At 36.8% G+C, this 16,176-nt stretch overlaps 1 protein-coding gene across 1 annotated transcript in view; it reads right to left on the minus strand.

Moving 5' to 3' along the window:
- Positions 1-16,176, minus strand: part of LOC150109709 (uncharacterized) — a 288,439-nt gene that overhangs the window by 203,386 nt on the left and 68,877 nt on the right. Inside the window, exons 5-6 of the mRNA XM_090403014.1 lie at positions 6,512-6,826; positions 631-783 (exon numbers count right to left, since the gene is read on the minus strand). Coding sequence (XP_090259140.1) covers positions 631-783; positions 6,512-6,826 — 468 coding nt within the window. The remainder of the gene's footprint in view (positions 1-630; positions 784-6,511; positions 6,827-16,176) is intronic.

Here is a 16,176-nt window from a genome sequence, read left to right on the forward strand (position 1 = left end):
TTTATTTTTATAAGTTGCCTTATCTAATGAATCAAAAAATAGCTGTGCTTTTGTTTTACTAGAATCTTTAATGCAACTACAGGCAGGTAAGGCTCATTAAATCTTCCCACATTACAAATTGCCTCCTATTCGTGAAGTTTATTTTATTACTATTTTTTCTTTACTTTTTTGTATATCAATGTTCAATGTGCTATATCTATTTCTATATAAAAATATGGTTTCTCTGTACACAATAGTTTATAAACTGCTTTTTAAGGTAATCATTAAAGATAAATTGGTGATATAAGATGTCTAAGTTCTTACTGTTTTTTTTATGCTAATGTTACCATTTCTTAACCTGTCAAATGCCAAAATCTATATTTTTCCTTAAAGAATATAGACCTATCTTCATGCTAAGTCAATAAATTCCGTACAAAAATTTGGCATACTTAAATACTCTGAAAAAAATTTTAACACCTTCTCAAACAAGTCAACGTATAAAATACATTGCATCCGTACAACTCCTATTTTATTTACCTAGTTCAACATGGCAATGTTGAACTAGGTTTTTTTTAGCATTAAAAATAGTAGCATATATATAAATTTTCAAGAAAAATGCATAGCTTCTGAATTTTCAAGGTAGTATCTTACCCTGCAAATGGACTACGACTATTAACCTTAGTGCAGATAGATTCGGTAGAGTCTTCTACTTCAACAGTTGATGATGATTGGATAACAGAAGATTTTAAACGTTTTGGTGTCTTAATCTCTACCAGAGGACTTCTTGTAGCTGATAAAAGTTTCCTGAAAAAAATAAAATAATTTTATCATAAATAAGTTTTTAAAAAAAGCTTCATAATATTTTAACACACCTTCCCATTCAAAACGTGATATTGGACTAATGCAGTTCTTCTGTGCTTGAAATTTCAGTCAAATCTTTCCAAAAACTTTTTTTTTCAGGCTTCGCTGTCAACATTGCAAGAATTCTTAATTGGGTGATATTAAAAAGGTTGCAATAATGAACAGGGGTGGTTTAATTTCCTACCATGTTGTGAAATTAATGGTAATCACTTGCATAATGAGAGCCATTTTCTGCAAACAAGTGCCAGTTGAAGGGAAAATGAAGCATGAAGGTTACCAACTCCCAAAATATTTCACAATTATTTCTTTATTTTCTCACTCTGTGTTAGAGTCAGTACTAAAAAATAGTACTGACTCTAATAAATACGTTCTATTGCATACATTAGAATCAATTAATTTTCAAAATCTGTTCTGCTTTATTTGATACTTCAATTCCATACCACAAGGGTGATCTTATAAGCAAACCATTAAGGGAAGAAGTTTTTAACAAATTTCAATGCAAATAAAAATGTTTAACATCCTTTAGAAGCATAGCTACAGTAAACCCAATTCCCATAAGTTGGTTATGAGAATTGTCTTATTGTCACTCTGGTGTTGGCCAAGTGAATAATGCTTCCACACTTCACCCAACAGGTTATGGATTAGAAGCTAACTGTGGGAAGTGATGTTTGAATGTCTTCAGGTGGCAAGTGATTTCACTGTCCAAGCCCCCCCCCCCCCCCCTTGAGTTAGTGAAGCTCAAGTGGTTTGAAAAAGTTCATTTGGTTTTTAAGATCAGAATTTCGGGATTATTCAATTCTAACTTGCATACAACAAAGTATTATAGATGGGCTAAGGATTTTTTTTTTTTTTTACAACTATAAACTTTCATCAGTGGGATTCATATAAAAGAAACCATTCTGCCCTCAATATCTCTCTATTTATCGAAACAGTGAATTCATCTTCTCGGGGGGACTTAGACATTTGCAATCGAACCAGCTCCCTTTCTCTAAAGTCACTAAGCTGAAACAATGCTATGACACAAATAATCCATCTATCCACCAGAATAGCCCATATTCCTTGCCATCTGACAAACACCAAGAAACAGCTCTTTCCAAATAAACTGAATATGTCTCTTCTCTTTTTAATTCAAACCATATAATTACTTTTTCATTTCTAGAGAACATCCTTCACCCAACCATTTTCAATCTCATGTTTTCTGGCACTACATTACCAAATGTGACAGACAATAAAAAGGAGAAATACAAATTACCCAGGCTAATTATTTTTATTATATTGATCCCAAAATTCCAAATGGGTAACCAGAATAATCCCTGTTGGAATGAGGGCCTGCTGCCATTTCTCTCCAAATCTTTGATCATTATTGAAGTTTTGGATCTATTAAGTATATGCCAAAGCATTCCAAGATATATATATATATATATATAAAAAATTAGCTTATTTAAAATTAATTTTTATTGCTATTTATCCAACTCAAGTCAAAAATCCCAGCTTGCAATTTACTTAGTATTTCAGTAGTGATCCATTGCTTTTTTTTTTGGTTCTTGTGGCTTTATTCCTAGGCATTCTTCTGCTGCTAAATTTATTGTTGTTTTGATGTCTTTCCAGAGTGTGGATCGGTATTTGTATTTCCCAGTTCTTTTCGTGTTTAAAATTGTCTACTTGTTTGTCTATGAAATCTCTGAATCTTTGCTTCATTTTCTTTTAAAATTTCTAAATTCCATTTCTTTCTAGCTTTGGATTTTTTGGGGGATTTTCCATTTTAGTTGGCTTTTTATCATTACTAGGGTGTGGTCAGATCCTATATCTGCTCCTGGGAAGCCACAACTTCCTCAACTTGGTTTCAGTATTGTTATTTTACAATGATGTAATCAATTAGAAATACTTTTGTTCTCCTGTACTCTTCCAAGTGTATCTTCTCCTCTTGGGGGCTTCAAACCAGGTGTTAATAATCATAAGGTTTTGTTTACAGAAGTCTATTAGTCTTCATCCTCTTTCATTTCTTGTTCCAAAGCAAAACTTTCCACTGCTATCAAGTGTTTCTTCTTCTCCAACTGAGGCATTTCGGTCTCCCATTATCACTACATTTTTTTTTTTTTTTTTTTTTTTTTTTTTTTTTTTTTTTTTTTTGCCTTTCTCAATAATCCTTCATTTGATTATAGATTTCTTCCACTTCATCTTCATTGTGTCCTTGTAATATTATCAGATCCACTGGTGTGGCTGATAATCTTGCCATCATGCATCTTTTACTGATTACCTCTACTTCCATCAGTGTTTTGATTGCCTGTTTATCGATTAAAAATGCTAGTCTGCCCTGTCCATTTTTGTGGATGTATGAATTACTCTGTATTCGTCACTTTGAAACTTCTTTATCTTTCCATCTTGTTTCACTTACTCCTATAATATTTATTTTTTCTCATTTCATTTTCAAATTCTCTAGCTTTCCTGCTCATATTCAGATGATTACATTACATGTAGCTATGTTAATACAAGGATTTTGCATGCTAATGATCTGAGAGTCCTTGTCTCTCCTGCCAGACACGACACTTGTTGAGGACACAGACCCACAGTCGCCAGTTTGCATATCATTTGTAGGCATTCTTCCATGTGCTACTTTACTTGTGAATTAGTAGTGAAGTATTGTGAATTTGAATAGTTCAAATATATCAGGGGGGAAGTGTGACTTCAGTAGATTGAGGGTTTCTATTAGTGGTACATTTGTGAATAGTGAAGTGATGTCAAAGCTTACTATTAAGTCTGAGCTTTTTAGGGTAAGGTGTTGTAAGATGCTTTTTAGGTGTGCTGAATTTTTGACAAAGGTGGGAGAATTGTTAGTGAGAGTGGCTAGTAGCTTCACTAAATGTCTAGCCAGTTTGTATGTAGGACTATTTATACTGTCCACAATTGGGCGTAGGGGTGTGCCTGGTTTGTGAATTTTTGGTGATCCATAGATCCTCGGTGTTTTAACATGGAAGTGTTTGAGTTTGTTAACTGTGTCTTTGGGCCAGGAAGTGACTTTTTTAAATAATTTTCGTGCCATATTCTTTTGTGTGTTGGTGGGATTGCGATCTATAATTTTGTATGTTGACTGATCTTGTAATAGTGTGTGCATTTTGTTTTCATATTCAGTTGTGTCCATCACCACGGTTGCATTTCCTTTGTCTGCTTTTGTTATGATAATCTGGCTGTTGTTGTGTAGCTCTTTTATAGCAATGAATTCCTTATGTGGGATATTATTTTTGGGAGGCTTGGACCTTGATTAGGATGTTGGCCACATCTAAACGTATGTTGTTAGCTATTGTTGGAGGCAGGTCGTATATTCCTCGTTCGATGGACGCCATTATTTCGGCTTTTGGAACTTGCTTGGGAGTTATGGCAAAGTTGTGCCCTCGACTTAAAGCAGTCGTGGCCTCTTTGCTTAAGGTGAGTGACGATAGATTCACGACGACGAGGTCTTGTTGTAATTGCGGTCGTTGTATGGTGTTCCGTTGTTGTAGATTTTCGAACTTATTTTGGTGGCGGTTTTTGACTCTGTCGAATTCTTTTTTTGTCATTGCGTCGGTGATGTTCTCTAAGATCTGCCAAAGTTCCGTATTTAGAATATTATGCAGTAATTCTCGTAATGCGCTGATGGTTGTATTTGCTTGTGCTAATTCCCATCGAGTGGTGTTAATCTGTTCCCGTAACAGCGCTACACTCGCTCGTTTATAGATGCGTTGGGCTTTGGCCGAGTGGAACTTGTTTTTGATTTTAAAACAGTTCGGTATTAATTTGGTGTCTCGGCACCTCTTTAAGAAGGCTAACCTGTTTAGTTGCCGCGCCAATTTCAACTTCCACTTACCATATTGTCGTGTCTTGCGTACGATATCGTCTCCGTGAAGAATCCTTAAACGTGTGGACAGACTTATGTGTTCGTCGAACATGTTGTTTATTATTTTAACGGTATAATAGAACACAGAAACTAAGTAAATAATTAATTTATTAACTTGATGCTGATATTTCGCTGAAAGCTACACAACAACAGCCAGATTACCATAACAAAAGCAGACAAAGGAAATGCAACCGTGGTGATGGACACAACTGAATATGAAAACAAAATGCACACACTATTACAAGATCAGTCAACATACAAAATTATAGTTCGCAATCCCACCAACGCACAAAAGAATAAGGCACAAAAATTATTAAAAAAAGTCACTTCCTGGCCCAAAGACACAGTTAACAAACTCAAACCCTTCCATGTTAAAACACCAAGGATCTATGGATCACCAAAAATTCACAAACCAGGCACACCCCTACGCCCAATTGTGGACAGTATAAATAGTCCCACATACAAACTGGCTAGACATTTAGCGAAGCTACTAGCCACTCTCACTAACAATTCTCCCACCTTTGTCAAAAATTCAGCACACCTAAAAAGCATCTTACAACACCTTACCCTAAAAAGCTCAGACTTAATAGTAAGCTTTGACATCACTTCACTATTCACAAATGTACCACTAATAGAAACCCTCAATCTACTGAAGTCACACTTCCCCCCTGATATATTTGAACTATTCAAATTCACAATACATGTAGGATATTTCACTTGCAACTGCTTATTCATCAAGTTTCCCTGTTTATCTCGCAGCTAACCTTTATATCTAAAGGTCACTCCCATATCCACCACATTGGGACGTCTTGTAGCAGTCAGCGCTGCAAAAGGTGCTACAAATTAAGATTTCTTATATAAATCGCTTTGTTATTAAACTGCTTTATGCTAATTATATCTGAGTATTTCCTGAAATCTACATTGGCATTTTACTACATATCGCTTAGAGAAGGAGTAACCCTCTTTCATTACAATTAGGAGATGAGCCTGTATTTTCTCTCAGCTTTAATTATCTTCTATCAACAACTTTCTCCAAATTAATTTAACTTGTCAATGCCAGTACTTCAGTTTCTATATTTCGATCTTCTAAGACAAATCTGAGTGCAGTCATCCGCTGGCCATAGCACTGTGCCTACACATTCTTGATGCTAACATTGTTAGCATGATTAGGAAGCAACTTGACATTGCTAATCATGTTGTGAGCGATGGCATCTGTTTATTTCCCTAATTTTAGCAGAACTCGCATGTGTGTGTGGTCTTTAGCCATTTAATCAGCCTGGCTGGCCGAGTGGTTAGCATACCCACTCTCCAGCCAAAAGGCTGCAGGTTTGAATCCCGCCGTGGGCATGGATGTTTGTGATTGTCTGTGGAAATACTAGTGGTGGTGGTTGGCGATAGATGGCGTTGGTGTAGATAAGAGTTGTAGAGGAGGTGCCCTCCCTCGATGGGTCTATGAACTCCCTGGAGGTGTCAAATAATAATAAGAATCACCTGTTTCTAACCCAGCTCTCAAATCCATAAGTGAAAATTGGTTTCAAAACGGTCTTGTATACCACTTTCCTCTAAGCATGTAAAAAATATGACCAGCCACTGGTCAACATCCAGACACAGTTCAGCTTCTAATTTACTAAACAAACTCCTCTTCCACACAAAGCACAGGTATCACACATTTGTGATCTCATGTGAGTTTATATTATTAAACTCTAAATACAATACGAATGAGTACAAAGACAATATTCTTTTAATACCTGTAAAACACAACATAAATGCATATCAGAAACAAATGCATCTTAAACTTACCTCTTGACAGCAGGCTGAGAAGAAACAAGGTCAATGGTTACTGCATCCGACTTATTACTATAAGCATTAACCTGAGAATAGTGACTCTCTATTTTTCCTGTATCACTAATTTTTGACTGGAAAGATGGTCTATTCAAAATTCCCATAGTTTTTTTCTTGCTTTCCATTAAATACCGATTTCTCTTATCTTGCATTCTTATGTGAGTTGACAGGTTTTCTTTTTCTGGATCATCAAATAAAGGATGATTATTTCGAATTCTTAAGCCAAATACTTCTGGTGACTGTGTTGGGGATGCAACTAACCCATTTGTTGAACTAATAAAATAAAATGATTACTGAAGGTTTTCAAAGTTCCTGTAATTTCAATTCAGTATAACATAGCATGCTTATTTTCTTTAGTAGGAGTACTCCAAACAAAATAAGCATGCTATGTTATATTGAAATAAAACATAAAAACAAACAAACAATATATATATATATATATATATTAAATTAAATATATATTAAAACTGAATGTGAGAATTACAGAGGTATTTCCCTACTGAATGCTCGTGGTAAGATTTATGCAAGTATACTTGAGAAACAGTTGAGAAGGATTGTGGAAGGGAAGGTTGGTGAAGAACAAGCTGGATTCAGGCGAAATAGAAGCTGTCAGGATCAGGTATTAACTATACAACAAATAGTTGAGCAATCATGGGAATATAACAAAGATCTGTATTTAAGTTTTGTAGTTCTGGAAAAGACATATGAAAAGGTGCCAAGAGAAAAGCTATTCAAAATGCTACAGTTGTATGGTGTCAATGGAGCATCATATCAAGCAGTACTTAGTCTTTATTTAAGTTGTAAATCAGCAGTTAGAATTGAAGGAAGAAGTTGGTTTTATGTTAAATCTGGTGTCAGACAAGGATGAACATTATCCTCTCTCTTATTCATTATCTATACGGATCACATTATGAAAGATAGTAGTATACTATGATATAACCACGAACTCAAACCAAGGGTTTGAGTTCGAGGTTATATCGTAGTGTGTAGTGTTCGTGCAAGCTCCTGATAAGATAAGTATTATTTTCAGTTATTGTTGATAAAATTAGTTAATATTGCGTAGTTTTGTTTGCCTTGCGTATTTTGGTGCGTCTGTTTGTGTGTTTTTGGTGTGTATAACTTATTATTTGATAAAACACGTTGCAATAATTATGGCACCTGTACGAAGGAAAATGGCGGCCAGTAATGATGGTTCGCCATCGTTATCAAAGAACAATAGTATAAAAGAAATGAGTCAGTGTACTAGCTGTGAAATGTACGCTTTACGGAGTGTGGATAGATGATAATAAAGGATTGAATATGTGTAGAAAATGTAGGGAGAATGAGGAATTGAAGTGTATTTCGGATTGCGAGTGTGATATTTTTGTCAAACTTCAGAATGAAGAAAATAGCGATATGACAAGAAACGGCAAGGTTGTACATGAGAATTATGAGAGTGTGAATGTAGAAATTGTGAATGATAGTATTAATGGTTTCTCAGAGAATACAAAAGATGAGATAGATGCAATGAATGAGATCGCGTTGTTGAATGGTGCGATAGAAAGAGCAAAACAGCAGCCAGAGTGCATAAACAAAAGTCGACTGAATGAACCAACCAATAATAAAAGGTATGACAGGAAAAATAGGCGTATGAATGTGAACATGAACAAAATGAAGGATAGAGTGCTGTATGGAGACTCGTTAGTACGAGGTGTGTTAGCAGAGGATTTGACAAAATCGTACCAACCTGGTGCGACCATAAAGAATGTAACTGAGTCTATTAGAGAGCAAAAGGAAAGGGTAAAAGAAATGATTGTTGTGGCAGGTACAAATGATTTGAAAGGAGATAAAATGGAAATGATAGAAGACCTGAATGAATTGTTTGAGGTAGCAAAAGAAAAGAGTGAGAGTTAGAATGATTAGTCTTTTGCCACGGTATGACAGTGAAATGTTTAAAAGGAGGGCCATAATTGCGAATGACTTTATGCGTGGGTTATGTATGACGAGTGGTGTGGAATTTGTGGACGTGTGGAGTGAGTTTGATGGGCGAAAGGATCTATATAAGATGGATGGCTTGTATTTGAATGGTTATGGTGTAAGAAGACTTGAGAAAATGTTGCTGAATGCAGTGGATGTGCAAATTCAGAGAAACTAGATTTGTTAAGGGAGGGGGGATAGATATACAGTCCTTAGGGAGGCAGTTGAATGTAAGAATGAATATAATATGCTAAAGCAAATAAGGACAACAAACCAGAGGGGGATAGTTAATATAAGGCATCAAGGTAGGGTTGGAGCTAATGGGGTCTTAAATTCATGTACACTAATACTAGGAGTATTAGGAACAAGAAGGAAGAGTTTTTGGCCATGGTTGGCACTTCTAGACCACAGGTTATTGATATTAGTGAAACATGGCTGACTGTAGATGATATAGCTAGTGGGATTGAATGTGATGGGTATAGTGTGTTCAGGAATGACAGAGAGAATAAAATGGGGGGAGGAGTATTGTTGATGATAGCTGATGAGCTACAGCCAAGGAGAATAGAAGTTGAATTGCAGGATAGAGAAAAGAGCACATTTGAGGCCATTTGGTGTGAGATTGTGGCTAGCAGAACTAAATATACAATTAGGTGCTGCTATAGACCAGGTGATGGAAAAGATGGTGGTGGCAATATGCACAAGCAAATAGAAGAAATGAGTAGGAGTGTGATTATTATGGAAGATTTCAACTATGGTCGCATTGATTGGAGTGAGGAGAGGACACACGGGAGGAAGGAATTGGATTTCATGCGGGATAACTATCTGCGACAGCATGTAATGGAAAATACTAGGGGTCAGAGAGTGCTTGACCTAGTAATTACATCTGAGGATTTGGCTGTAACAAATATGACCACATTGCCATCAATCTGTGAGACTGATCATAGGGTCTTGGCTTGGGAGGTGGCTAAAGGTGTAGAATTTTCAATTAAGACAGGGTACATGTGGAATTATCGGGCTGGAAAGTATGAAAAGCTTAGGAGTTTGATTGGAGTGCCATGGCATGTACAACTGCAAGGACTAGAAGTTCATAGTGCATGGGAGGTAGTTAAGAAGTGCTTGCATGAAGCAATGGCTGATTGTATACCTAGAGTGCGAATAATAAATCAAGTAGGGGTTGAATGGATGAATAACACCATTAAGCTTGAGCTGCAAAAAAAGAAACAACTATGGAGGGAATTTAAGGAGAAAGGTGACCAGCAGGCACATGAACGGTATAAAGCGCAGGCCAGAAGGGTGACGAGTGTGGTAAGAAAAGCAAAAAAGGATTACGAAAGAACATTGGCCATGCAGGCTAAAGAGAATCCTAAACAGTTTTTTAGATATGTAGCAAGTAAAAGGAAAAATGTACATGGCAGAATGATTTTAAAGAATGCTGATGGTAGGGAGGTAACTGAATCAGTTGAGATAGCTGAGTTACTGAGTGAGCACTTTGCAAGAATATATCATCCAGGTGGTGACATTGCAGAAACGAATAAACCAGTAGATTATACGGGAATTGTGGTGAATGAAGTGGAGGTGAGTAGTCTATTGCATAACCTCAATGTCAATACATCTGTGGGATTGGATGGTATACCAACTCGTGTAGTACGAGAAGCAGCTAAAGAATTGTCAGTGTACCCTTGACCATTTTGTTTAATTTGAGTCTCAGGTCTGGGTTAGTCCCGAGCGGGTGGAAGGAAGGGAAAATTGTTCCACTGCATATAAAGGTGGTTCCAAGACAGCTGTTGTAAATTACCGACCGATTAGCATATCAGGAATCATTGTCAAGGTCTTAGAGAAATTAGTCAAGAAAAAAATATAGGATTGGATAGATGAAAATGGATATTGTATGGGGGACAACATGGTTTTGTGAAGGGTAGATCATGCATCAGTAACTTGCTCACGTTTTATAACACAGTGACGGCTGAACTGGATAGGGGTAATGGGTTTACAGTGATACTACTGGACCTAGCCAAGGGCTTTGACAGGATACCACATGGAACCCTAATCAGTAAACTGGAGCAGATGGGGATAGATATAGGGTTGGTGAGATGGATAGGAGGGTGGTTGAAGGAGAGATACCAGAGAGTGGTTTATTCAGGAGTGGAGTCTAAAAGACGGCTTGTGACTAGTGGAGTGCCACAGGGGTCTGTTCTTGGACCACTGCTTTTCAATTTGTTCATCAATGATACTGGAAAGGATTTGAGAGGAAGTGTTCACTTGTTTGCTGATGATGCAAAGTTGGGTAGAGCAATTGTGAGTGCACAGGATGTCAAAATTTTACAGGATGATTTGGATAGTTTGGAGGACTGGGCTAGGAAAAATGGATGTCAGTTTAATTTGGCAAAGTGTAAGGTTATGCACTTTGGGGTGAAAAGAATAGCAGCAGTATATCACATAGGTGGAACCGTACTCCAGGAGATTGATGAGGCCAGGGATTTGGGAGTACTGGTGGATAGGGAGTTGAAGTTTAGGGGGCACATTGCAAAAGTAACTAAAACAGCTCACCAAATCACTTGGCTTATGAAAAATACTTTAACATGCAGAGAGAAGCAAGTTGTTGTTCCTCTGTATCGAGCCTTGATAAGACCCCAGCTGGACTTCTGTGCCCAGTTATGGGCACCAGGGTTTCTTCGTGATGGGGAGGAAGTGGAGAGGATCCAGAGACGAGTGACCAAGATGATAGCAGGTCTGTGGAATGAACCTTATGAGAATAGGTTGAGGATTTGTGGGTTGCAGAAATTGGACGATAGGCGAAGGAGGGGTGATATGATTGAGATATTCAAATTACTGAAGGGTTTTTATAAGATTGATCCAGAAGATATTTTTGAAAATATGACTGGTGGTGGGAGGACTAGGGGCCATGCATGGAAGCTGGGCAAGAGCGTGGTTGACAAGGGTGTTAGAGCTAGGTTTTTTACTTGGAGAGTGGTGAATGAGTGGAATAAGCTTCCAGAGCCTGTTGTGGGTGCTACGACCGTGAATGAGTTCAAGGCAAGATATGATAGATACTGTGTAAATGTTGAATAGTTGTTCCAGACATGATGTTAGGGCCTCTCTCGATGAGTCTGTCGACTCCTTGGAGTTTCCCGGAACAACAACAACAATAATAATACCTGATATTAACATTGGGATGTTAATCTCAGCTCTTTACTCTATGCAGATGATGTTATACTTCTAAATAAATCTGCTACAAAGTCTGCACGATTCCCTGACTAAACTGAATAACTCTTGCAATATATTTGCTATGAAGGTCAGCAATAACAAGGCAAAGACAATGAAAATATACAGGAACACTGAAAATATCAACTGCATTGTGAATGGTGAACCTATAGAACAAGTAAAACATTTCAACTACTTACACATGATTTGAAATGAAAATGGTAAATTAAATATGGAAATAGACAACAGAAGCAACAAAGCTGTTATGGTAGGAAGTCAAATGAATAAATTTATATGGAATAAGAGAGAAATTAGTCAAAACACTAAATTAGCTGTATACAAGACAGTGTTCACACCAGTTTTAACTTATGGATCTGAGAGCTGGGTTAGAAGTAAAACACTTGACCAAAGACTAGAGACTGCAGATATGAAAGTCCTGAGAAATGTTAGGGGGCATGAACAGATGGCATCGATGGTAATATCATATTAAAAACAAGGATATTAGTAAAGAACTTAACATTGTTAGCAACCAGGAATGTGTTAGCAGAGCTAATCTCAGGTGGTATGGTCACTTTAACAGAGTGGGAGAGGAAAGATTAGCAAAACAAGTGTTCTCTGGCAGATTGGCAGGAAAAAAGACCCAGAATATGTATACATATATTATTTTGAATTAGAGCGCATTTTTGTGGGGGGGGGGGGGGAGAAAGGGTAAAGACTATTGTGGCAACTGGGGCAGTGTTAAACAGTATTGGTGAAAGAAAGCAACCTGTCTTACACCTCTACATACTCTTGCTATTGTGATTTTTGTTTTATTGCTGGCTGTTTCTATTAGGGCTTCTTGGTGCCTGTAAAGATCAAATATGAGCCTTCTGTGTCTCCAATTTACCTTTATTGCTTTTAGGAGACAAAACATTTGGTTCCAGTCATTACTATCAAAGGCTTTCTCCAATTCAAGAAAGATTATCAAGGTATTTTCATTCTTCACAAATCTTCTTTCGATAACTGTTCTTAGAGCTAGGATTACTTCTCTTGTTCCCTGAATCCATACTGGTCATTGCCAATATACTCTTCAGCCTTCTTTGTTATCTTTTTTGTATAATTTTTAGTAGTATATTTGAAGCATGTGATATTAAGTTTATCGTTTGATGATTTTCACACTTGTTTGCATCATTTACTTTAGGAATGGATATGTATGACAGAGCATTGTGTAAAGTCTTTGGGAATGATCCCCTTTCATATCTATCCTTCATGATCTTGAAAAGGGATGACTTAGTTACGTTTCCTGAATATTTTATTAATTCCGAGGGAATGTTATCAACACCTGGTGCCTTGTTAGTCAATTTCATTTAGTGCCCATTCAAATTCATCTTTTAATATAGCTGGACCAATTTCTTCCACATCAAATCTTGTTTCATTTTCTATAGCCTTGGCATCTAGATCTTTTCCACTGTATAGATCTTTTAAGTACTCCTTCCATCTTACTGAAATTTCTTCCTTATATGTTCCCCTGTTCATCATCATAATTGTGCTTCTTGTCTTGTTTTGCTGAATTCCTTTTATAATGTTATAAGCCTTTTAGATTCTCCCAGTCTTTGTTAAATCTTCTATTCTTTACATTTTTCTATATACCACTGTTCTTTTGCTTCTTTACACTTTCTATTTATCATATTTTTTATATGTAGGTTTTATGTTTTCTTCTTTCATCTATTAGGTCTAGAATGTCCTGGCAGCCTTGATGATTGCATCCTTCAAGACAGTTCATTTTTTCTCTATGTTTTTCTTTTCGCACTCTCCAGTTTTAATGCTTTCATCAGTTTGCTGTTTATAGTTTCTATGGTATTCCTCTTTCAGGTTATTTATGTTCCATTTGAGCTTTATCCTTGGTTATGACAGCTTTTTAAATTTCAGACTGCATTTCAATAAAACCAAATTGCGGTCACTGTCAACATCAGCTCCCGGGTAACTTTTGCATGATTTTTAAATCTATTTCTTATCATAATGTAATCTATCTGGTACCTTCCTATATCCCCAGGCACTTTCAAGGCATACTTTCTTTTTGGTACCTCATACCATGTATTAGTAATGATCAGATTGAATTGGTGGCAAGAACTCCAAAAGTCTATCTCCTCTTTCATTTCAGCATCCAAGTACATACTTTCGCATCTCTCTGCCATCTTTCCCTTCACCAATAATCACATTCCAATCACCCATGACAGTAAGATTCTCATTGATGATTGTCTTCCTTTTTGGTGAGTTTGATTAAATTCTTTATTCTGCACATACTCTTTCAACTTCATCATCACTGTGGTTACTAGTAGGCAAGTAAAATTGTAATAATAGAAACTTACATACCGTATACGCTAAGGGAGAGTATTTACTACAGCATGGTTGATTCTGAAATTGTTTAGGTGAAGAGATTATTTTTGCCAGCAGTTGTTGTTGTAAGACCACCAGCATGCCAAATGGAGTTCTGTAGCTGGTTGAAGAAATACTGATTAGTATCTGGAGAAAGAGGACTAGATCATCCCATGCTTAGCTCACCCACAGTATTAAATGTATAAGAGGTTTACAACCTTTCACGGGTGGGATAAACATTAAAAAAAGAAAACAACAACAACAAAAAAAAAATATATATATATATATATACACACACACACACACACACAGTCAGGATGCTTAACGGTCAAAGCTGTATAACTGAAAGGAGACCTCCACATAGCCTTTAAAGGAATGTGGAGAACCGAGCAGGGCTTCTGACCTAATGTCCAATCATCACCTTCTCGGGGTGCACCCTGTTGGGTATCTACCTGGATACTGAACGAACGAGGATGGGCTGGCAATTTGGGATTTAGCTGACCAAATTGTATTCTTATTGGCTTAAACCAAAATACAAAATGATGCCACAACATGACAGAATTTCATGCCAGATGGGACATCGCCTGGTTAAAAAAGGCCCCCGCTGTTTTCGCTAGGGAACCAGGGAAAACAGTGAAAAGTCAGCTACTGGAACAAATCTGAAAACACACCCCAACTCAACATCACCAGAGTTAAAGATCGGTACTATCAACATAAGAAGCCTAAATGGCAAAGAAATGGAGCTAGTTGAGGAATTAGATAAGTACCAAATCGACATAATAGGGGTGACTAAAACAAAAAAATGAAACAAGCAGTGATAGCACAGTGGTAAAAAACACTCAAGAGTCATACAGTCATAAATACATATCCATACTTGAAGTAGAAAAAGCCATCAAAGGCTTGAAATGTGGAAAGGCAGCAAGAGTAGATGATATTCGACCAGAAATGCTGAAGTATAGAGGTATAAAATCTTACAGTGGCTGCACTGCATAGTTCAAAAGGTCTGGAGAGAGGAACAAATTCCCAACGATTGGAGTAGAGCTCTCATATATAAAAAGAAAATAAAAGTGAATGTGAAAATTATAGAGGTATTTCCCTACTGAGTGTTCCTGGTAAGATTTATGCAAGTATATTTGAGAAACTGTTGAGAAGAATTGTGGAAGAAAAGTCTGGGGAAGAACTAGCTGGATTCAGGCCAAATAGAGGCTGTCAGGATCAGATCTTCACTTTACGACAAATAGTTGAGAAATCATAGGAATATAACAAAGATCTGTATTTAATCCTTTTTTTTAGGCTTACACGGTAATCAGAATGCATTTTTGAAAATTATAGAGACAACTACCGTGTTTGAATAAAAACTTTAGTTTAATATAACTAAAATCTACATTCGACGTTTCGACCTTTATGTCAAGATCATCTTCTGGAGCGTACAAATATACACAGGAAACAAGCTATACTACAACGAAACTGGTTCATTAAAGACACTGACCAACCGCTACCACAATTGCTGGCCTGACCTCTGGTGAAAAAAAAAAAATAATAAAAATTTAAAAAAATAAAAATAAAAAATTATACATCAACACTAGAGTCCTATTATTAGTGTTGTCTAATATATATATATATATTAACATCATTCCAGCCAGTTGGTATGGAATGGTTTCTAATATTAGTTACGGATTGGTTAGAGTCCTGACTTATGCTGGATCTTTCATATTAGGTAGGCTGAATGGGTGCCATTCAGATCCTTGGAATTTTCATGCCATCTTTGTTATTGATATTTGGGTGGTTTATCAGGATTTTGCAGGATTCCTTAAATTTCCTTTCGTACCAGGTTTTTGTGCGGTGTAAGGAGCAGGTGCTTTTCCAGTTGATTTGGTGTAAGGTGTTGAGTGCATGGTCTGAGAGGCCTGCTTCACCATAATGGTTATATTTAATGTGTCTAATGTGTTCTTTCTTGCGTATAGGGATTGTCCGTCCTGTTTCACCAATGTACGGTAAGTTACAGGTGCAGTGGATGCAATAGACTCCAGGATGTGCTAATGGGAGGAGAGGATCCTTAGAGGAGCTGAATATGGTTTTAAGTTTAGTGGGTAGTTTAAAGGTGGCATTGA

This window comes from Typopeltis vanoorti, chromosome 2 (assembly GCF_054136105.1).
Source record: "Typopeltis vanoorti isolate ZY-2024b chromosome 2, IOZ_Tvanoo_1.0, whole genome shotgun sequence".
Lineage (NCBI taxonomy): Eukaryota > Metazoa > Arthropoda > Arachnida > Uropygi > Thelyphonidae > Typopeltis > Typopeltis vanoorti.